Here is a 23,856-nt window from a genome sequence, read left to right as displayed (position 1 = left end):
ATGGCCCCGTTTTTGAAGGGGAAGCTGTCGGTGCTGTGCTGCTGACATGTCCTTCTTCTTTTGGAATGCACTGCTCAAAATGCCTTCTGAGGAAAGGAGATTGTTTTTGGTGAGGGGAAAGGATATTCACCAGTGCCAGTCTCCTTCCCAGATTCCCCATGCCCAAAACTGAGGAAGTCAGCCCTGGCCTGATAACTGTGATGTATAACTATGATGTGCCCTTTCCCAGTCTCTGAAGTAGAAAAGCAGTAGCTGTGAGTAAAGTGTGTGTCTGTGTCAGACAGCTCTTCCTCCCTCTCTCATTCCTTGGTCTTTAAACATCACTTACTCCCAGGCTGTGCTGGGATCTCCCAGAGCCATGAGCATGTTGCTGTGGTTACGTGGCTGGAGTGGTGTGGCTGTGGTTATATGGCTATAATGGTGTGGCTGTGGTTACATGGCTGCACATCCTTCATGTGAGGAGCAAAGGCAATCTGATCCCTTATCCTCAGGCTGTAAACTGCGCATCTGCCTCAATAATGTTGCCTTTGATAACCAACAATCTGCTCATAAACTGTGTGGAGCCCTGACTTTTTTTTGCTATTTTGTTTCCTTGTGGGGAGAACAGGGCTTTGGGTTTGGTTTTGGATCTTTTATAATCCAAGAGAGATAGTGGCATCTTGGGTGACATCCTCACTAGAGGATACAAACCTTGTCAGGAGGCAAAGGCATTCATCATTCCTTACTTGCTCACAGCTGGCAGAGTGCTTGGAGATGTGCCAGGCACAAAAAAGACACACTGACCCGAAAAAGGCTTCCAGTCTAATTCCAGTTTCCTCGACCTCTTTGCAAAGTACAGTGTGGGGTACAGGAGGAATTCATTGGGTGGTAGGTCACAGGTGAGGACTTTATCAGTGTCTCACCTGCTGCTTGTGTACACACTCTCCTGGGATGATGCCCACCACAGCACCTCCCCCTGCTGTGGGCTGTCCTGCCTGACAGACCCCACTGGCCTGTTTGATCGCCTGCACGCGGGGTAGGAAGATGCAGGCAGGGCTGAGCATGGTCAGTCAGCAAAGGATGCTACTTGAGTGGATGGGATTAAAAAAAGTCTGATCCTCCTCGGGCTGGTGTCGGCGAGGAAACACCCACGCTGCTGGAGCAGGAGCTGGCTGCCACAGGGATGGGGACGCAGATGGTGAAGGTTTCCTTTGAGGGCTGTAACGGGAAGTGGGTGAAAGCGGGCAGCGGATTTCTCAGGAGCACGAGCCCTGTCTCCTAAGCAGCTCTTGGCAGATGGCCTTTGTCTAATGCTCATATGAAATCAAAGTATCCTCACAAAGGCAGGCTTGTGTGGGGGCCCAGCATCTGGGCACGGGGTTTGGCATCTGCATACGTTCTTAAAATGAGATATTGAAAAAAGATACAAAGTTGAGTAAGGTTCCCCAGATCATGAGATTAAAAACAAATCAGAAGGGTTATTTTTTTTCCTCATCTCTGATTTCTGAGTATTCAGCTTGATCTGGGACCATATTTTAACCATTTCCCATCATGCATCCGTACTGGAAACTTGCTGGTTGTTTCCAGGAGAAGGTGGTATTTCCCCTCTATCTGCCTTACCATGAGATATAACCTTATATAAAGCCTAAACTTTTTACAGCCATTCTGATCTCTAAAGTGCCTTGAGCTCCCTCAGCTGCAGGAATACAGGGCAGCAGCCTCCAAAAGCTCTATACTGCTGTCAGTCCAGACCCCTTTGAGTGGACCACGGAGGAATAGTAGTCTGGGAGCAGTCAGTAGTACGTGGGATGTGCTTCCTCTCCCTACATCACACTTGCTACAACTGCAGTTTAATGGTTTATCATTCATTTACCAGGACAAAAGTGAAGTGACAGCAGGGGTGTGTGGGAGGGAAGCAACTGAAGTGTAAGATATGGTGGGGGAAAGAAGGAGTCTCCCAGAGCACTGTCTTTGCCACCAAACTGGAAGATGCGTGGTGACACTGGAACTTCCCCTGTGTGCCTGGAGATGGGGAGTGCAGAGCTCAGAGATTTCTACTGGTCATGCTTGTGGTAGGAGCCTTTTGTTGAAGTTTGTCTTGGCAGGTAGGACTTGCAAAGAAATCCCAGAGGTGCAAAGCAGGCAAGTGCCCACAGCCTCGTCCTGCAAATGGGCAGTGTCATGTGGACTGACAGTGGTCACTGCAGCAGGTGTAAGGAGTACAGCCTGAGCCTCACACTTCTCAGCTTGCCCTGCTGCCAATCATCTCATCTGCCCACTTCTCTCGCACAGGGAAATCAAAGGCTGTTGCCAATGGGAGGCAAAGGAACAGGAGCACGAGGAGCTGTGGTAGCCGTGCTTGGTTGGGGCTGCCTTGGCTGCCAAATCCCTTTTCCTCCCGGGATATGCTTGACTCAGTGTTACAGCAGAGCTGAGCCAGAAGCTCCTGGGGCAGAGCTGTGCCCAGGGAACCTTCCATGGCTGAGCCACTGGCAATTATCCATCTGCTGCTCCCTGGGTGGTTGCCCAAGGACTGGGGCGTGTGAGACAGACGGCGAGTGCCAGCAATATCCTCACCCCCGCCCCCACTTTCCTTGCCACTGACCTCCCGACCCAGGAAGGCAGTTAGCTGGATTTGGAGATGTGCTTTGGCTCAAGAGGGGAACGCCAGCATTGAGCATTTGCATTTTCAATTTGGGAATAATTGGTTTTAGTTTCCTTCACTCTGAAGCAGAGTTTCCAGGTGATGCTGTTGTGGGAACGTGGCTGTATGATTTAATTTCCTGACTATATGGGCTGTGAAAGCAACTAAATGGTTCCAGTGACTTCAGTGAACTAAATTCCAGGATCCTAGGTGGGTAATGGGACCCAAGGATTTACTGCTGTTACATCTCTGGATTGGCTTGGAATAAAACAATGCTTACATGGTATTGAATGATGATGGGAAAGTTATTGATGTGGGTATGTCTTTATTTAGCTTTGGAAGTCTTTTGGGTGCTCTGGTTTGGAGGCTGCTGGTGTTGGCTGGCAAGATGGGTACCACCTTCCCCTGCCAAACGTGCCCCGGTGCTGGTGTGCAAATGCCTGTAGACACTTTTCCTGAGTCTCTCAAGGAAAGAATGACTGAAATTTGGAACAGCAAAACATTAAAAGTATATTCAAGCTCCCAAGTATTAGAAATGCAAGAAATTAGATTTTCTCAACTCCCACACTGCGTTTGCATCCACAGAGGTGGGTGTTGAGAAACTTCTATTGCGCTCCTTGCAGTGGATGTAAATCACGTAGAGTTGAGCTGGCTTTTATCTCTCCCAATTTTTGCTTAGTTTGGGGTGATACAAGAAGATAAATTTTTTGTGATTGGACACGAAAGCATCAGAGCACGCAGTGCTTTGTTCCCCCGCGGTACAGCTTAGCCCCAGCAGGAGAGAACACAATAAGCCTTGTTGCCATCCAGTTCGCTTTTTCTGAGTAAACCATTCACAGCTTGTTAAATCTCAATTTGGAAGAGGTTCCTCCTCCCCCTCAAAGCTCCGTGGTCCGCAGCACACGGGGGGACACCCTGAACCTTGTAACATCCCCAGAGCATCCTCCTTGCTGCACGGCTCAGCCGTGGCTCCCAGGGACACTTCTCTCTCCACCTCCTAGAACTGTATCCGAGAATCACTTTCCCATGCATGTGGCATCCTTAGGTGGCTGCGCCTTGTCTGGGATCACTAGCTGGCTGCACCAGGATCCTTCGCTGGTCAGCAGGAACGAGGTTTTGCCGGTTTTGCGTGTCAGCGAGTGACCGCAGCCGTGCCGCTGCCCTGCGCGCTCCTGCGCTCTCGCTCTTTGCCTTTCCCCACGGCGGTGGCTGGAGGGGTGCCCGGCAGCGGGAGCAGGGAGGGGTGCCCGGCAGCGGGAGCAGGGAGGGGTGCCCGGCAGCGGGAGCAGGGAGGGGTGCCCGGCAGCGGGATGCTGCCGCCCCGGCGCTCGCAGGCTCGGCTGCGGGACCCGATCCAGGGTTACTCTGCGCACGCCTGGACACGGGGCCATCCGATCCCCGTTCGGCCGCTTGATCAGCTCCTATTGTAAGGTGATGATTCAGCTGGTCCCGTGAGTGAGGACATTCCTCCGTGGGACAGGCACGCTGCCTGGATGATGGTCCACAAACCTGGACTGCACTGATTTGACATTTTCTCCCTATTTATTATCTTTTTCTCTTTTGCAATCTTACTCTTGTGCTCAGCTTATCCCAGTTCTGTTTTGATGGTTCATTAATAAATCAAACCTTTTTCTCCCAAGTCGAGTCTGTTTCGCCCAGGACACTAATTGCTAAGTCCTTATCTGGATTCACAAACCTCGTTATGTTTCTCTCTCTCCCCTGTCCAGTTTAGGAGAGGGAGTGATATTATGACTTGGTGGGCACCTGGCACCCAGCCAGGGCTAAATCACTGCAGTATAAAAATAAAGCCTTTTGAAAAGGTAATTCTAATTTTTCAGAAGCTTTGCCTTTTTTATCATGTTATTATTTTCTGTGGGTTTTTTTTTCCTGTATGGTTTCTCAGCCAAGCTCTCTCCCAGAGCTCGTGTGTCTGCGCTGAAGCATCACTTGCAGATAAGCTCTGGAAGGCCTCACTGGGGAAGCAGAGCCACTGGGTCAGGAGAGAGGACCATCTGGTGCTGTATCATGCCTCCTACACTGTGCTGAAGTGGGTGCTTTCTTTTACAAGAAAGAGCTTGCAAACAGTGAGCTTTTCCTTAAAATATCCTCCCCAGTCTGACAAAGGATAATTTGAGTCCTTCAGCCTGGTGTGGTGAGCAACCTGTCACACCTGGTGATGGTATAACCCTCCTGGGGCTTTCCACAGCCTTTTTGAATCACTAGGTGCTTTTGATGTGTTGTGGCTGTTGTGGCTGCCTTGCTTTCCCATCTGTGACATCAGGTGATGCTCCTGGTGAAGGTTAAATAATGATTTTTGCTGGAGTGTGCTCACATATGGGCAGAATGTGGCAATCTGGGTCTGTGTTTGTGCCCACTTGGCTGTGGAGGGGGTGGTTAATGCTGGTGGGATCTGATGAGAGTGGTGGGTGATGCTGGGAGAGCTGATACCAGCAACTCTCCTGCACAGGGCAGGGCTTTGCAGGGGTCAGGGCCCTTTGAAATGGTGGCATGGCAGCTGCTGCTGTGTTTCTGTCCAGCCTGGCTCTGAAGGAGGTGTTTTGCTGCTGACTTGCCTCTGTAGTGAGCTCTCCAAGGGCCATCAATGCTGGCTGCCTTCACTTCTGGGCTCCTGGCAGCTCTGGGGATGGCCTCACTGCCTCCCGCAGCCTGGGGACCCAGGTGTGCTGCCAGCACCTGAACCACCATCTTCCTCTGAATACACCCTGTCCATCCACAGCTCACACCATGTTCTGTGATTCTGGGGTGCAGCTCATCCTGGGGTCTGCCACCCCTTGTTCCCCCTATCCTACTGTTGCTTTTCCCATGAAATGTTTGAAGTGGCAACTCAACCACTCTGTAGAAATGGGTTTTGCAAGTGCCTCTGCCAAGTTGAGGATTTACTGAGAGATTGGCACGTGGCAGAGAGAGGTTTGCCACCAGACTATTGACAGAACAGTTGAGGAGCCCCATTATTTTCCTCAGGATCAGTACATCACATCTGCCAGAAAAACAGGCATTTCTAAACCCTGTCTAACTGCTTTCCCTCCAAAAGAAAACCTGGTTTTGACTGGCTGTAGTAACAAAGCAGGTGCCTGTGGGCTGAGCCCTGGGCTCAGGGGGATGCAGATGCTCCCAAGCAGCCCTGAGGTGTGAGATTTCCCCGTGGGCAAGGGGAACAAAGGGACTTGCAGCTGTCGAGGGTGTCAAAGCTTTCTAACATAAATATTTTAATATATCTTTTGTGTCACTGGCCTGGCATGGGGAATAGCTGCACTACCTGGAATTACAAACTCCAATGTGCCAGGTTTTAGTGCAGCAGCAGGAATTGTTCTTGTACTGAGATGATTAAAGGTGAATTTGCTGCTGCTGGCTCCCTTGGAAGGCAACAGGTACCTGTTGACCATCGTGTACATGTGTCAGCACAGGGTACAGGAGCAGCTGAATAGGGCTCTGGTGCATACCAGGGTGTGTGCAGCTCAGAGTTGCTGTTAGAAGGATCTAGTGACTACACACGTATCTTCTGTAATGTACCTGAGATCACTTGCAAATGCAGAAGAGGATCTCGGAAGCTTTTGTGCTTTGCACAGTCAAGTCTCCAAGTTTCTTTAGCAGCTGAACTGCTTGAATATGGAGGGAAATAAATTTGTTTGATGCAGGGTATGCTTTACTGCAGGATATTCCTCTCCTGAGGAAAAGGTCCCCCCCAGGTCCAGATCTGCAGCCAGGCTGTTAGCTCAACCGTAAAGGTGTAATTGCAGTATAAGGCTAACTCACATGGGCTCTGCAGCTCTGGATAACTTTGGTGGAAAGGAGTATAGTCTCTTACTAGTAGGCCCCTCTCATTTTCTGCCCTGTGAATCTTTAGAAGTCCCTGGTGTGGGACCTGCATGCTGCAAGCTTTCTTGCAGGAAAAAAATATCCTTTGGCCTCAGTTCTCAGGGCAGAAGCCACTGAGTCCTGGTTGGTGGACTTCAGCTGATCTCCAGAACTTCAGTTCTTTGGTACATCTAGGAACCAGTCCTACAGGTTGTGGAGACCTTTCCTTACCCAGCTGCCCAGGTTAGTCCAACACCATCCAACAGTTTGTTCAGCAGGGTTAAAAACACCCTCCTTTTCGTGCCAGTTCTCACATAACCTGTGCAAATGTGGGCACCTACATCAGCCTGATGGGTGGGGGCTGCCAGGGGTCTTTTCTGCTCTTGACCTTTTGCTGCTGGCACTTGTACCTGTTCCCAGTTGTAAATGAGGAACTGAACCCACGGGAGACAGTTTGCTCTTGGCCATGGAAGAGCTTAGTCTCAAAGTCAGGAAGCAGCCTCTGGACCTTGGCTGTCAGTTCTCTTCTCAGACCAGGTCCTGCAGATAAGTTTTTGGTGAATACAGCAAGCCTTGTTGAGGAGCACAATGCCCTATTCTCTACTCTGCCTTCTGTGATGACCTGCGTGTTGAGCAGGTCACTTCAATCAGCACAGTGCCGCTGGGCAGCTGCCAGCCCCTCCGGGCTTCACTGCCCACAAGTGCTGTGTAAATACCTGCTCTGCCTCTACACAGCAGCATATCCTGTTCCTGGGCAGGTATGGAGCAGGATAGAGAGGAGGAAGGGTGGATCCAGTGATGTGGAAATTAGAATCTCACTCCAGGTATAAGCTTGCTTGGGAAGCCACGGCTTGGTGGGACATGATCCTGGGAAGATGCTGGGTGAAGTGGTGCCCAGGCAGTGATGGCTCCTGCCTGTGCCTTTCTGCTCCTGCCCCACAGTCAGGGGCAGGCTTGTTTTCACTGTCACTGTGCTGTTAAGCTTTGTGTGGCCCTCATGTGAGCGTGAGTCCACCGTAGGGCAGTTTGCAGACAGTGTGAAATCGTGTATCTGCTTCTGTCTCGCTCTCTGGATGCTGTGTGCTGATAGGGGAGAATGGTGATGTTTTGTGTGGTGTATTGGGTTAAAGCCAAAGTCCTTTGAAGTTACTCAGTGAGAAAGCAGGGTGAGGCTCAGCCCCTCTCTGGCTAGAACAGAGCAATGGAGATGTGGGTTTCCTGCAGCTAGCTGAGGCCTGACTGCTGCTGTAGGATGGATTTTGGTCATTCTTCCTGGAGGAGCTCTTTGCCTTTTGTAGGTAATTAAATTTCAAGTGAAGCTGTTACCCTTATCCAAAGCGAGTGTCATGAGTGATGGGCTGCAGGGTCACTCCCTTTCAGTGTTGTCAGCAATCCAGAGTTAGGGGAATGACTTGCAGGGTGGTACCTTGGTCGTTCTCCTCAGACACCAAACTGGGTTTCTGTTCTTAGTCCCAGTGGAAATGTAGTTTTACAATGTGGAGCACCTTCAGTGGGAGAAGCTGTAAGGGCTACTCTCTGCTTTGTGCTGGACCCATGGCTGAGACACTCTGCTCTAAGGCCTTTCTGTTCCCACTCCTTGCACAAAACAGATGAGATGAGCGTGGCATAATCCTCACATCCAGGCTAGCTGGTTCTCCATCGACTGTTCTGGAAGGCTCACATCGATGCTGCCAGTGGCAGCTGGGAGAAACTCTTGTCATTGGAACACCCCAAGCACCAGACCTTCTTGCAAACACTGTTGGTTTATGTGGTTTGTCCATGTTACGGTGTTGTTAGCCTCAAAGGAACTTCTGGAGGCAGGCGATCGGACAACCCAAAGCAAATACTGGCTGATGACCCCAGTTAGCCCAGAAAGTCACTGAGGGGAGTTGAAACAGGTTACAAATGTGCTGATTTGTAGGCTCCCTTGACACCAAATAAATGCTGCTTCATTTAGTACAGATATCCAGTGGACAAGCAGCCGAGAACAAGCAGATCATGGAGAAGCTCAACGTGAACCTTTACCCTTTTCATTTGATTGACTTCAGTTTTGTTCCCTAGATTACAGCAACAACTCTCACATGAAAAGTTGCTGTTCTTCATTCACAACAAAGCTGTCTTACAATGGGTTTTATAGCTGCACACAGTATTTGGTCAGTGTTGTGAAGTGGAAGGCAGGATGACATGAACTTGACGGATGTTACACAGCTGCTGTCTGCAGGTACTGTGAGCCCGTGAAATCTGGGAAACAAAACAATAGGTACCAAAGAGCAAAGCACTTCAGAGTTTAACTGATTTTTAGGAGAGGGATTTGGACTCAGACTGTAGCTGTCCCTTGTCTGAATGTCACCGCAGCCCTCCACCATATGTGAGAGTCCTGCTGTGCTTGAATTGCCTCGAAAGGGAAGATCACTAACAATAAGCATCCTTCTTACCACTGTGGTCTGTGCAGTGGCCTTGAGATACAGCCCTATGGAGGGGACCTAGCAAAATGTTCTGGACTGTGTAAAGCAAATGATGGGGAGAGGATGGATTCAGTGAGGTTCCCTGCTGAGCCACATTAGTTTTTCTCAGTGGGATAGAGAGCTCTGTATTTCCCCTTTGTCTTTTTCCTGCTTGGCTTCACACATCCTCCAAAACTCTGTCATGGCAACCATCTCCTCTGTAGAGCAGTGTCTGAATGCAATTGCAGGAGCAATTTATAAGTATTCAGTTTAAAGCCTATATAAATGTTACTACACTGTTACGACAATCTATCAACCAGATGCTGCTTGTTTTTGGTAAGGCTCTGAAGCCTGAGGTTGTACCAACTGTGTGGGGTTAGCAGTGTAGCTTGCAAAGTGCTCAGGGATGCTGTAACGTGTGGGGTTCAGGCTTCATTTTCTAACAGCATAGCCCTGTTCTGTGGGAGCTGATGATCACAAAGACTCTTTTTAAGAGAAACAAGTGGACTTGCATGAAACCTTGACTTCCTTTGCCTTGTGCCAAGGGAGATGCAGCCTGGCTGTGCTGTTCATAGCCAGTGCTGGCCAGTACCCTGGGGTCTTTTCTGTACTGCCCCAAGCATGTCCTTCAAATAGGAAATCCCCAGTTTGCCAATGAACATGAACCAAAGCCTTGTTTGAGAGACGGATATCTTCAGTGCCCCACTGCCTTTCACTTCTCTCTTTCCACAGAGTGGTATTTGAAGACAGAGGTCATGCTTCTGTACAGGATTTACAGCAACACCCCACTGATGTGCCGCAGGCACAGCAACACGCTTGCAAATCCAATGCCAGCGCTTGATTTTTCCCCAGCATTTGCCCAGGAGGTTGAGTTTGATGGTGAATACCGAGATAGAGATGAGTTGGCCAAGGAGTGGCTCTCATGGGACCACAATCAGCTTATTGTTGGGCCTTGACCTTACCAAAGGGCGGCTGTCCTGCCTCCGCTGCTCCTGGGATTCTCCCACCCTGCAGGAGATGGAGAAGCTTTGTAAGGGAAATGCTCCCTAAGTCTTTACTGCCTGAAGTAAATTACTTTCACCTAGTTTTCTCTCAAATGAGTTATTTTGGGTGCACAACTTTTGGGCTTCTCAAAAAGGGCCTGATTTGCTGAAGATGCTGAGTGCCCTCTGCCAAAAATGTCATCCCTTGGGAAGTGGAAACTCAGAGTCATAAGGATGTGATAAGGTGATCATTGGGAAATGACAGATACAAGAAGTGAGAGCACCAGGCTCTGGGCTTAAAGCATGCATTTTTGAGATGGTATTTCTTTTCTGGAAAGCATAGTTTGAAAATATCTGTGGAAAAATGCTACTTTTTTCAACTGTGGTTGTCTCTGTTTTAGTTTAAGGCTGCAAGTTATTAGGTTATTCTCAGTGAGAAAACGTGATGTTACACTTTTTAATGAAGTGAGGGGTTTTTACCATGCAGAGGATCACTCTCTTTTCCCAGCCTGTTTCCTGGACAGCTATCAATAAACCAGCATTTCCCCCTCGCATCACTGCAGAACCAGAAACAAAAGCTGCATTTACTGTAAACCTGTAGCTTTGCTTCTACTTTTTAGCTCTTGAGTCATGTGCAGGTGTTGCAGTCCAGTGCTAAACTTTGCCCAGCTTTCTAGTGGCTGCATCTTCAGGGAAAATCAGATGTAGGTGAGGTGAGCTGGCTTTGGAGACAGGCTTCACCTCAACTGCAAATACAGACAGACTGCTGAACAGTCCCACACCTTTCAGAGACAAATAGGCCTGCACAGCCATGGACTTTTCCCTTGTATTTTCAATGCCCCCCGTGTTTACTGTCATCTGCTTCATTTATTGGATCTCATGAAGTTATTAAATGTGAATTTTATCAGTATGAAACTACTGCCCTGGGAAGAAAAAAGTCTAATGGAGAGAAAAATCTATTGCCACTGCTTGTCCTCAAGTTAGGTGAAGCAGTTGAATGAGAGGGAAATATTTGAAATATCTTTGCAAGACAAAGTTCTTAGCAGTTCTGGGGCCTGCTGAAATCAAGAATGTTTCTGTAGATGCCAGTGGGACTGAGGCTTAGTCCTTAACAAATAAAAATAACCTTTTTATCTACAAGAGCAAAAGACAGCAGCATGTGTGTGGAAGAGAAGAGAGAAGCCCATGGCCGGGGAGGAGTGCAGAGCCTTGTGCACCTCTGGGCTGCAGCTCTGTACAGCTGATTAAAGGCCTGAAAAATCCTTGGATAAAGTAGAAGTGACTAGAAAGCTTTTGGAAAAAGTGAAATAGAATAAATATTGATTATGCTGGAGTGTGATGAAGTATGCAGCCTGTGTGACTTAAAACAGCCAAAAGATTATTCCCAAGGACCAGCTCTGTAAAATAATCAGCACTTAGAATTTGATTATCAGAAAGCACAAGGACTTTAATCTGTATAGATGTGCTTTAAAACATTTATTTTCAGGAACAAGGATGTTTAATTTTTAGCTGTCATTCCATTTATAGATAATCCAGAAAAATGTCTCCCAGCTATAAGCTCCTTTTGTGTTTAGTCGGTCTGGTTTTTATTTCTTTCTCCCAGGGAAAGGTAAAATTACATATAATGATCTGAGGTGCTTCATTGCCAGTGAAGTGGTCAATGTACTAAATCTGATATTAAAACAGCCTTTCCCATTACTTAATTAAAAAGAAATCTAATGACTAAACCTAAGAACAGCAGCTTTTCTGATGCATGTGGCCCCATGCCAGATGAAAACGTGATTTCAGAAGCTTATTTGGTCAAAATGAAAGACTTCAACAGTCTGAAAAGGCAACCTTGTTCCCAGTGTGCAGCCTTGGAACGCTGCTGTTCTCAGCAGAAACCTCAGCCCCTGACATTGTCCAGGCAAGGAAGCACTGGGGGAGTAAAAGCAGTAACTCCAAAATGTAAAGATTAACATTGGATATACCCTGTTGAGGGGAGAGTGCTCAGGCTGCCAGGCAGTGCTCTCTTGGTATGTTTGATAGAATGTTGCTGCATTTGCCCTGTTAGAGTCCTCCAAAGTGTTAGTTTCTAGGAGAACCACAGATCCTTTGTGATGAAATTTCATACATAATTTAGGGAAGCTGCATTTGATTCAGTGAGTTAACACTTTGAGAAACGTGTTTGCTTTGGATTTTTGCTTCCTTCTTGACTGCTGCTCTTGCTTTTTTTTTTTCCCCCAGAAAGTGCAATCCCCATCTGTGCAAAGGACATCAGTGATGATTTGATGAAAGAGTTTGCTTTTCTTTCTGGTGAGTACAGGCGACTCCTCCAGAGTCTCTCTCTGTGTGCAGTAATTAAATACTCCAGACAAACTTCTGTGCTAATTGGCAAAATGATACTCTGCACGGGATATTGTCCATCGGGTAATCTCCAGTGCCACTAGAAATGTTGTTAATAAAACATTGAGGCAGTTAGAAAGAGCATATTAGGTTTCTGTCTCAAGCCATGCTGTAAAATATTCTTACCTTCAAACAGTCAATGCCTTAATAACCATTTTGCTTTGAAAAGTGTTTCTGTAGGTTCTTGACCAGAGGGCTGATTTCTCCTTGTAGTTCTTTTGCTGTCCCTTGTAAAGCACACTCGGTAAATAAAAGAAAAAACCTGTTACCTCATACATTTGTTTCTGCCACCTTTGTATGTGTGTTGTGCTTGAAATCAGAGGCAGGATTTGGCCTAATTTTACAATTCTGATGATGGCAAAACCTTTCTGTAACAAAAGCAGTGTGTTTTCTGACCCAAATGGTAGACTTGGGCTGTGTGGTGCTGACCCTTCTTGGATGCACACCCAGGGAAGCATCTTTGTCTTTATTCAGGTGGCCGTGGGAAAGACAAGGCTTGGATTATCACCCTCCCTGACAATGCTGGCTTCAACGAGGTGCCCGAGGAGATCGTATCTAAAGTCTTAACATACCTAACGTCAGTCCCAAGGTATGTGGCTCCCTTCTAGCTCTTGCTTGTGGTGGGCAGAGGTGTGAGTTTTACGTGGCTCAGGCAAGAGATCTACAGGATGATGCCATGCGTGGAGTAAGGGCCATCTTCAGCTCTCAGAGCAAGTAGGATGGGAGAGGATGGATGATGCAAGCTTTCAGTGTCCAGGCGTGGCACTTAATGTGCCAGTAACTGCAGAGTAAAAAGTGGACATCATTCCTCTGACTTGTCAGCCTACATGTATCATAAATGTAGTTTAAGTTTCTAATTAAGCAAGCTTGACATATGTCACTGCTGAAATATGCTGTGCCACTGCACAACAATATTTTGACATGAACAAATAGAGAGTCATTACTGTGGAAAAAGAGAAATGTAACCAGAGGAAGAGACTAATGACAAGAACAAAGAGTTTGGGGTCTCCCATTCCCTGCTTAGGCTCAGCAGCATGCCACAGCTCCCATTACCTACCTGTGGCCTGGGGTTAGGCAGCTGACAGTCTGCCTGTGCCACTTACTGGGCTGTATACTTAGATTAATGGCCCTCCTGTTTCTTGCTGCTGAGCCTGGTGACTCAGTAACCTGGAATGCTTAATTTCCTTGAATAATGCCTGTTTTGGCAAATTTCTTCCTGCAGGCAGAGCAGCTTGACAGCAGCTAGATGGAAGCTTTCTGTCAGTGGCTGCCTTGGAAGAAGGAGCAAGAAGCACTACTTTTTCTTCAAGGGAAAAAAAAGAGCCTCTGGTTTCTCTGTCCTCCTTTTGGGTGGACTCTGGAGTTTTGTGGGCTCCTGGCCCCAGCATGGATAGGAGCGTGCCATGATGTGTGCTGGCCAGAGGGATTTCTCCTTCATGCTGTGCAGGCAGCCTGTGTCTGTGCATCTGCACTTCCCAGCTCTGCCCAGTTTCTCCAGGGCTTCTTATTTCATCTGACTGTAAACACCCTGGCATTAGCATGATGAACAGTCTGACTGACTCTATAATAGGTCAAACTCAATCAAGAAGCTAATGAGAGCTGTGAGCTTGCTGGTGATTCAAACACATTCAGTGTGTTATTAGTAAACCCACTTTGATCATGCTTCTCTGCTCCTCCCATCACCGTGCCAGCCTGCCTCAATACCTGACCATCTTAAAAACACATGCTTTTTAACATTTGGGGATCAAAAAAGACTGCAGTGTCAGGGAGCAAGAAAAATCATCTGATAGGGCAGGTTAGAAGGTGTGTGTCAGCTCTGGTACCCCTGGATGTGGGTCCCTTGGTGGCATCACAGCATGGACCTCAGACTTTGGATAAGAAAGTCCTGAAAAGAGGTAAATATTTGACCTGTGTATCAGAATTAGCTGTATGTGCACCAACACCTCCCCATCACATACCTAGGGATGGGTACAGGCCCATCACAACCACACACAGCCTGGACTATGCTCTTAACAACATACTTTAACTTCTAGTCAGACCTGAATTGGTTGGGCAGTTGGACTAGAGGATTACTGTAGGTCCTTTCCAACTGAAATAGTATATCCTATCCTATCCATCTTGGGTGGCTATCCAGCTTTTTGGTTTTTAGGGAAGCTTGGCATGTTTCACTTAGATTGGGAAATAAAGTACAAAGTGATTTAGAGCTGTGGCTGCTGACATGGGGTAATGACACAGCGTAGGGTGCTGTTGGCTATAAATACCTCTGAATTTAAGTATTAGGCAGCAGGTCTGATCCCACCAGCCACAAGGAATCTCTTGGTCCTGTGATAAATCTGCACTCTGGGATCCAATTTCAAGTCCTCCTGCAAAACATCCCAAGTCTTTATTTTTAGTCTGCTACATCCTGCAGCATATGCAAAATTAAGGGTAAGGGGGGGGGGAAAAAGTGGCAAGAAGCACCCAGAGAGAAATAGTCCTTGATCTAGTTATCTATCTCCATCTTTCTGCTGCTGGAATCAAATGAACCCACCCCTTGCAGCTGTGGTGAGAAAGCATTGATTTATTTTTATTGTCAGTCTAAAAGGTACATCATAGGGCTGGAAATGTGATAAACCTTCAAGGCCTGGGTTGCAAACAGTCACAGACTTGCTCCACTAGCCCCAGACTAAATTAAAAATTTCCCACAGTAGTTCTCGAGGCTTTTGGACAACTGGGAACTTTCTTCTTTCTGTCTGTAAGGGAACTGATAAAAGTAAATCAACATGCTTAGAGGCTACTCTCGGGATATAACCTTGTCCTGAGTAAATGGCATACTCTGGCATACTTTTGTTGACTGACAATGCCTGTCTGCCTTTTCTAAATTACTTGGATTCTGGGTTTGTTTTTTCCCAGGTTTTATTACAATGGCAGCAGTGCTGTGTAAACATTATATAGATGAGGTTTTTTCAATTGCAGCCCACTGGAAAATACCATGGGGAGTTGGAGAATTGTTTCTCACAGGACAGAGACCTACCTTTCCAACTGTTAAGGTGTGCTGAAAAAACAAAGGGTGGAATTTTTGCCTCAAACCCAAAGGATCCTTTATCCTCCCTCCCTCACCCCGCAACTTGCTAGGGGTGAACAGAGCAGATAGAAACCTGCAGAATTGTCTCATGTTGCCAAAATGATTTTAACTAAAGGTTGTGGCTGAAAAGTCATACCAGCTCCAGCTCACACTGTGTGACCTCAGACTTTACTGCGTGCAGAAGTTCTGCGTATGACCCATAGCAATTCATTTTCTGTGCTGTGCCTCAGTGGCAATGTGTAAATTTGCATGAAACCTTTGCACTTTGGGTGTGATGTTAGAGATCCATCAGATCTATTTGTAGGACAGCTTGGGAGCTGGGTGCCTCTGTGTATCTCCAGTCAATTGTGATGGTGATACAAAGGGAATTTAGATATCTTTGTTTTTTCTCTCAGAGCAACACTAATTCCTATGAAATATATTTGTCAAAGGTGTGGCTGTCACAGACCAGAGCAGCGAGATGTGCACTGAGTGAAAGCTCCTGCACTGCCTTCAAGTGTCTTTTTTTTTTCTCTATAGCCAAGTTGCCAAGTGTTGTCTGCCATGTGATACTTCTGAGCAATCCACTGTGTGTTTTTGCTTGCCAAGCACACAAATGCCTGAAGAGGGTGCTTGCAGTAGGCTGCCATGCCCAGTGTAGATACCTGACCCAGCTCTGGGGAGCCAGCACATGTACTGCGAGCCTCTCTGCAGCCCTGAGGTGCCTGGGTAGGGTGGTGTGGCACATGGCTATCCTGTTTCAGCACCTGCAAAGGAAATACTGTAAATATGACCTAAGCATCCTGTAAATATACTCACATCAGAGGACTTGGTTACAAGCTGGTGTACCCTTACCTATGTGCAAACAAGATTCCAGTTTGTAGCTCAGACTGCCTTGGAGCGTGTGTTATCAGGGTTTGAGCCTGGCTGAGCTGTACCCAGCTGGACTGTGAAAGCAATATATGAATTACAGACAGTAGCTCACCTGACAGATTGGGCATCCCTGGTACTGCTGAGGATTTCCAAACAACTTGTGGGTGTCAAAATGGATTTTGGGAGGCTTGTGCTTACCAAGATAATCAGAGTGTGTTGGGAAGTGCTGCCTGGGGCAGCCCCAACAGCCTCTTTCAGCACCAGCTCTCCCTCTTCACCTGCCAGGCTGGCATCACCCTTCCCTGACTTGATGTCACGTCTCTTGCTTTGTGCCAAGATGAGCCGTGAGTCAGGGCTTGGTAGCTGTAATCAGGGCAAGCAGGTAGCAAGGTCCTTTAGAGGAGATTGCTGAGGGGTGAGGGCAGAGATGTGCATCTTGGGGCAGGGGCTGGTGGGAGATGCTGGCCACCCTGGCTCCTCCAACCTCTGCTAAGTCCCTCTGAAGACCACTGAGGGTTTCAAGGGCAATCTGTTGTCTTCACCACTCCGTTGTCTCCACCTCTCACAAAATTTAAAGGTGCTGTTTAATCCTGGGCTAACCATAAATTGGGCTTCCCAAATTTCTTGCCGGAGTCTGCTCAGGACTATTTTTTTAAATGAAATTTTGACAGTTGTGGAGATGTCCAAATGTGGTTTGTATGCTGCGTTCTTTGACTTGGGTTTTTTTGGAGAACTGAGTCACATTCCATCAAAGTGTTATCTGATAATTTGTATTATCTTGTGCCATAGTCAACATGAGTCTGACACCAAATTTATCTTGATCCTGGATAGAAGATTGGACACGTGGACATCTGTCAAAATGACTCTCCAAAAAATAGCAGTAAGTCCTCTTTAGTGTTAATTTCTCATAACGTACTAAGTCATCATGACCATTATGTAACTTGCAGAAAACACTGGGAACCAGCAGCAATGATGCTCATGCTTTCTCTCTAGGTAGTATTTTGGTTTATGGCCCTAAAATTAATTCAGGCATAGCTCTGTGCTCCATTTAAATGCATAAATGAGCTGATTCAGTTGCTTGAGTTTGTGCTTTTTCCTGGTGGTTCAAATGTGTTTTGTGCCATATTCTGTGCTTTTGGTGGGTGGAGAATTTGGCTTCATTTATGTTCTTTTTAGACACTAGTTATTTTACCTAATTGTCAGTGGCTGAAAGTGTTAGGCTTCTTAAAAGAGGCTCCACAAGCATTTGTATGTGGGCATGTGTGGAAAAAAAATCTATTTAAAACGTGTGTGTATGCATCCATGTATTTTAAATATCTATTTCACATGTTATGTGCTGCACATCATTAGCACATATCCTGTCTGGACATATCTCCAAAGTAAGCTTTTTGAGTGTGGTATTACCGTAGTGCAGGCAGGTGTAGAAAAGTCATTTTTATAAGTGGGTAGATAGGTAGGAGCTAATTGATAAATGCTTTCCCAGCCAGACCATGCCACATGTAAAAGTCAGTTAAAATACTCAGGGTGTATTATTATTGCCTTTGTTTCTGCATGGAAGTGTTGAACAGCTAAAGGCACTGACTGATCCATCTGACAGAGAGTCAAGTAAAGTGTATGTAGTGAGAAAGTAAGCTCTTCCCTGATTCTGGTTAGACTTGGTAAAGTTAGAACTTACTCTAAGTACTTAATATTTAACAGTTAACAGCTGAACTGGGTGTTAAAAATGTGTGGCTTTGATGGCATTTTGCTGATAGGCATCCTGCAGAAGAGTTACCTGTTTGCTTTGTCCATAAGATATCTCTGTCAATATTTTGGGTTCTGATATTCCTGAATGTTGTAAACTGAGCTTCCAAGCATGGTTACCACACCATTAGAGAAGCAGCAGCATTTACAAAGTAGTTCTTTACAGTGATCATCAAAATTCAGTCTTGCTGCCAGTTGTGGAACAGGCGCTGGTACTGAGAGCATCCTTGAAGGAAGATGTGGTTGCTTTGCATAGTTTGGAAGTTTTGAATGTGGAAAAAAAAATCCTGTCCTAATTTCTGCTTCTGTAGAAGTGTCATTAATTTTGTGTTTAATAAGAAAATGTAATTATTGTGTGACCTTTGAGCAGACACCCTGTTTGTGTACCTGTATGCGCTGTATCTCCTTGTAGAGAAGTGCCCTTGCCTGTACTAAGGCTGCCTGCATGAGTATTGTGGAATGAGAAGGAGGAAACCTGTGTCCACTAGATCTTAAGAATCTTGCCTTAAAAACAGGGTCTGGTCCTTTAGGGCTGTCTTTGTGTCTAGGAGGCGTTTGACTGGGCTTGCCTTTGTGCAGCTAACACAAAAGATTAAATCTTGATTTCTTTCCACTCAAAACCCATAATTCATGCTGCAATAAATAAATAAATAAGTCGAATTGTGATCTTTTTATGATTTTGGCATAAGGAAGCACACATAAGCTGGATTTGAAGTTACACAGAGTGTCCTATTTTTTCCCAGCATATGTATATGCAATTGCAGCTCTGCCGTTGTGCATCTGATCTGGAAAAAAATTTGTATCAGACTGTACAGATTTGCGTTTAACTCTTTGTGTATGTCTGGAATTACGTGGGCAAGCCAGGCTCACGCTGGTGCTACGTGCCTTGGGAAGCCAGGCCCTAATGCTGGGCTCCAGAAGCATCTTTCCTGACTGCCCCCTCAAAATCCTAAACGGCTTCAAAACCTCTGCGATAATCGCAGCGGGAGGACGGTGAGGGAAAGGGAAGGGCAACCGCTCTAAGCCAAGAGCCCGGTCCTCGAAGGGAAGCCCCGTCCGCAGGATGATTTTTGGCATTCCACCTTAAAAGCAAACCCGGCTCCGGGGAAGGCGAGCGGGGCTGCCAGGCGGGTGCCGGGTAGCAGCGGGGCTGCCCGCCTGTCCGCCCTCCCTCCTGCGTGCCGCGGCGGCCAGGCGAGCTGCAGGGGCCTGCCGGTTGCCCCCGGCGCGGCGATGGCGGAGGCGAGCCCGCGGCGGGCCGGGCGGCGGGCCGGGCGGGATGCGGTAAGGCTCCGGGCCTGCGGCGGCGGGCGGCCTCTGGTACCGGGGACAGGGCGGGGAGCAGGTGGAGGGAGCGGGAGTGTTGGCCGAAGCGGTTTGCATTGGGCGGCGCGGGGTGTTTTTAGTGGCATCCTGCGTGCGGGAGCAGCCGGGATGCGCTTGCGGGGCGTTGGACATCGCCGTCCCGCAGTGCTTGCTCCCAGCGCAGCCCTGGAGCGCCGGGGAAAGCCTTCATCTATCGCTCCTGCAGTAGCAGAAAGGCTCTGGCAGAGAGGGGGGTCCTAGGCTGGATCTGTGCACCGGCGATGCTGTCGACATCTTTGAGGGTTAATTCTGCAGGCGGCTAAAATAAAGACAGCAGCTCTCAGCAGGGCTTTGGAGTTTCATTTTTGCCTCTGGGGGAAGCTAAAGCTGAAATGAGCAGAACCTGGCATTTTGTTGCGTGGCTTTTCCTTTAAGGGACAGCAGAAAAGTCATACCCTTCAGCACCTGTACAAGGGCCGCTGGCCTCAGTCTCCATTGCTCAGAAACAAACTTATTGGCAGATACTACTTTTTCTTTATGTGTTTTGATTTCCAGCCTCATGCATGTCCCAGTAAACTGCAGGGAAGAATATTCCCAGAAAATCAAATTGCTGAAATTAGGAAAAGTCACATTAAATGAGTCAGGATGAGATACTCGGGAGGCAATAGCTGAGATGCTTTCAATGCATGTCTTTTCTTCTGCTTGATTAGCCCAGTTCATCTGTATTGATTATATCTGAGCTCTCTACATGTTTATAGTTGAATGTGCATTTAAACAAGTAGCTGAATCGGAGCCTTAAGGTATACACATTTGTGTCCTTAGAAGGGGAAGCATGCTCTGAGCATGGTCTTTGGCTGATGAGGGAGTTAAGAACAATGAAATGTTGCCAACTGCCTGATTTAGTGGGATTGCACCGATAGTTTTCTGACTTTCCTGATACGCTGCAGAGGAAGAGCAGAGGGCAAAGGCTTTTTGGAGGATTCTCTTAGGTGTTTTGTTACATAAACCCAAGTTGGCCAAATGCACAAGATTCTTTGTAGTGTTGTAAACAATAAGATAAAACACAAGACAGGATTAAGGACCATTTTGTCTTTGTTTTTTTAAAATATATTGTGGGGAAGTTTTTGATTTTTCTAGCAGTACCTCCAGTATCATTAGAGTTCAGTTTGCAGTGACTTACCTACACTTCAGCTCCTAGAAGAACTAGAACTGTAACAGCAATTAAAAAAAGATACAGTCCCACAGGAATGTTATTTCTGAGGAATTATTGATCTGTCTTTTTTTTAACATATATATATTTATCATTTAATCCTTTAAATGTGTAGAAGGGCACAGGACACGGTTTGATTGGTGACAGTCTTTCTACAAGCTTATTTTTTGGCTTGCTGCTTGTTTCTCTGCTTGGAACACATTAGGTATCATCTGGAAAGCTGTATTTCTTTTTTTGTAGCTATTCTTAAGTGCTGACCTTGATCTTATGTGTAAAAGTTGAGTTGAAAAATCCCCAAATGCTTTCTAAAAATTGAGTGGAAACCAAATGATCTGCCCTGGAAAACCAGCTACCTCTGAGGTGCAACTTATCCAAGAGCAAAAGGGATGCAGTTGTGTGCATATGGGACATAAACTTGTATCAAAGAAGAGTTTGTCCCTGTGGTGGATGTGTCAAAAGGATGTGAGGTTATGACCTCTTCTGGTATGTTGTGTGGAACATGTTGACATTGTGCATTCATGCAACCAGAGGTGTCCAAAGCCACCTTTTCTCTCAGAGAAGCGTTTCACAGCTTGTCACTATTGCAGTGTAGTTTTGGCAGGCAGCTTTGCTTGCCTCCTGATTCTTGGAAGCTGTGAGTTTCCTACCCAGGGCTCAGAGCAAGAGCCATTCAAAGTCTGCAGGTTCCCATGGGTTCATTCATTCCCCTGGGTTTGGAGACCCAGGCATTTTCTCCAGGGAGTCTGGTCTGTGCACAAAGTGTGCTCATCAGAAGGGACCTGAAAGTGGAGGAGCAGGCAAAGCAGATTGATCTCTGCCTGAAGTGCTAAACAGGGTTAAAGAGGACAGGAAGTAGCTGGGAATAATGAAATAAGACCAGAGCAGGATGCATCTTTGGCTGGACATTCATCTCAAAGATATTCCTACTGCCTTTTTCAGGAGGATGTCAAGGCAGGAGCCTAAAATTTGGAGACCTGGGCACACTGTTGTGTTTCTGAGCTGGAAACTCAGAGTCTGTTGGACTTCACCATTGAGTTCAGCTACAACGGACTCAACCATTTAGAGAGATCTCAAATTGCATCCTCTGAGCTCCTTTAAAGCATTTTAAGACCATTGACCTTAAAAGTCTTTGGTTCAAACACTGGAATAGGCTGCACAAGGAGGTGATGGAGCCCCCATTCCTGGAGATATTTAAAATATGTGTATCTGAGGTGCTGAGGGACATGTTTTAGTGGTCTTGGCGGTGTGATTTTAGTGGTTGAACTTGGTGACCTTGAAGACCTTTTCTACCCAAAATGATTCTGTGATTAACACCAGGGATGCAGGACCTGTCTCAGAGCAAAAGCATCCTGTCTTTTGAGGTTTGCAACTTGTGGTAGCAACTTGGTGATGTATTTGATACCTTGTTGAGGATGCTACTGTTGTCCTGTCTGCAGAGAAATGCCCACAGGGAAATGATCAGGATGTTAAATGAGGCAAATACAGACATAAAGGTGGGTGTCAGGGAATGACACATGATGGACTCACAGCTCTGCAGGGATGGACATACCTTTGCCATGAACACAGGCTGACAGATCTCTTCCTGGGACGTCCTAGTGCCATGAGATGTGCTAGAGCATGGCATGTCAAGGACTAGCCAGGTAAGCCATCAGGCCTGGCAAAAGCAATAGCAGAGTTTACTGGGTCCAACAGAAAGCTGGCGTGGTAAGATGACTTCTCTGGGACGCGCTGGAGTATGAGTACCAAGCTTGCCAGAGACTTGCCAGGGAAATATTAATGCTGTAAATTTTCAGTACATTCAAAAAGTTTACAGGCTTATGCCAGATTTGGTGGTGGTTTCCTCAGTGAAGATTTTCTGTATCCCAGGCCTCACTTTTCTTCTGAAAGTGAGGAACCAATCCAACTCCTCGGAGATATCCAGTAGCCTCTGGATGATTTTCTTTCTAGTAATATGGGAAGCTTGAGTTAAAAAATCTGAGCTGAGCAGGATCTCTGAGATGTGTTTCTTTTCAGAGCTGCATATAGTAGCTGGACTGTGGGAGGTCCTGCCTGGGATTGTCTTGAATTTCCGTGTAGAGCTAATGAAACAGGCCTTGAAGCAGGGAGCTGAACCTGGATCTCCTCCGGCCTCTCACCCACCCTTTCTTGGGCAGCCCGTCTCAGAGCTGCAAAGGTCTGGTGACTCCACAGTCAGGTCTAGACTTTTGGCCCAGCTGCAGGTTTGATGGAGTTGGAAGCTGGTTCCTTGGGTCTCCCGTGGCTGTAGCCATCGTCATGGCCTGGGGCCAGTAGCCATTTCAGAAGCTTTGTGTGCTAAGCAGGTGCTGTGTAAGGGAGGCACAACCCCCAGGGCCCAGAGCCAGCACAATTGCCTTGTTATTTAATGGCTTGCTCTTGTTCCTAATGCCAAGTCTTTGTCCCTGGCACCATTCTTGTTGACTTCCAAAGGGTACAAATTTGGCACTTTATTCACATTCATTTGTTTTTCCTGCTCCTACTTAAAATAACAGCAGATCAATTAATGTGGCTTATTTGATCCTAAAAGTCGCTGTCCAATTCTAAGTGGAGTTGTGGGCAATGAAAGCCACAACCTGACCTTTCTACACAAGAAAACACAACAAATGAATTACCATGCAGTTTATAGATACCAGGTCTCATCTGGCTTTCTGGAACAACACTAATGCATGTTTGAGGGAGCAATCTTTGTTTTGAAGGCATAGATTAAGTGCCTTGCAATTCAAAATACCTAAAGACGTTCATTATTCTCACCCTTGGTATAGGTATTACTATCATGCTTCATGGAGAAGGGTAGTATAAAGAGGAATATATGGAGAAGTGTAACCTGGCCTGGCAGGATCTCAGAGTAAATCATATGTCTTAATTAACTCGATTATTTGCATTGTGCTCTTATCCATAATTTAATGATATGACTCTTACTTTCTTAAACATTCTTTTTCATTCTTAAGCACCCTTTTCACAGTTCTATTTAAAAATGCACCTGTTGACCATATGCTTGAAAAAAGGCTCCAGCAGCGCAGACAGGAAATTCCAAATTCTTACCACAAATTAAATGTTGCCTGGTAATTACCAGAGTCAAGAGTATGCTTGATGCAGTTATGGGATGATTAGTGAATTTGGCAATAAATTTTGCTTCCTCAATCTGTCATTTCTTTTGTCGTTCCAGGCCTCTGTTCTCTGCTAAAACCTAATTTCACTCCCCAAGTTATAATGCTAAACACAGTATATAGTATTAAAGTTTATAATAAATGGCACTTAAAGATGTATGACCAAACTTCTGCCTGCTCCAAAGGAAAGTGAGACTGGACAATCCTTTCGCAATTACACCCGATATCTCTAAACCACTTAACCACTTACAGTGTCTCTCTTTTGTTTTGAAAATAAGGCAAGGCTACTGGGGACAACCAGAAAAA

General features: G+C 46.5%; 1 protein-coding gene across 1 annotated transcript in view; it reads left to right on the top strand.

Annotated features, from left to right (window-relative positions):
- Nucleotides 1-23,856, top strand: part of MCF2 (MCF.2 cell line derived transforming sequence) — a 58,419-nt gene that overhangs the window by 455 nt on the left and 34,108 nt on the right. The window contains exons 2-4 of the mRNA XM_062006465.1: nucleotides 12,093-12,161; nucleotides 12,726-12,840; nucleotides 16,957-17,047. Of these exons, the coding sequence (XP_061862449.1) occupies nucleotides 12,093-12,161; nucleotides 12,726-12,840; nucleotides 16,957-17,047 (275 nt within the window). The remainder of the gene's footprint in view (nucleotides 1-12,092; nucleotides 12,162-12,725; nucleotides 12,841-16,956; nucleotides 17,048-23,856) is intronic.

This window comes from Colius striatus, chromosome 13 (genome assembly GCF_028858725.1).
Source record: "Colius striatus isolate bColStr4 chromosome 13, bColStr4.1.hap1, whole genome shotgun sequence".
Taxonomy (NCBI): Eukaryota; Metazoa; Chordata; class Aves; order Coliiformes; family Coliidae; genus Colius; species Colius striatus.
Note: the sequence above shows the minus strand (reverse complement) of the source record. Positions and strands in the feature narration are given on the sequence as shown.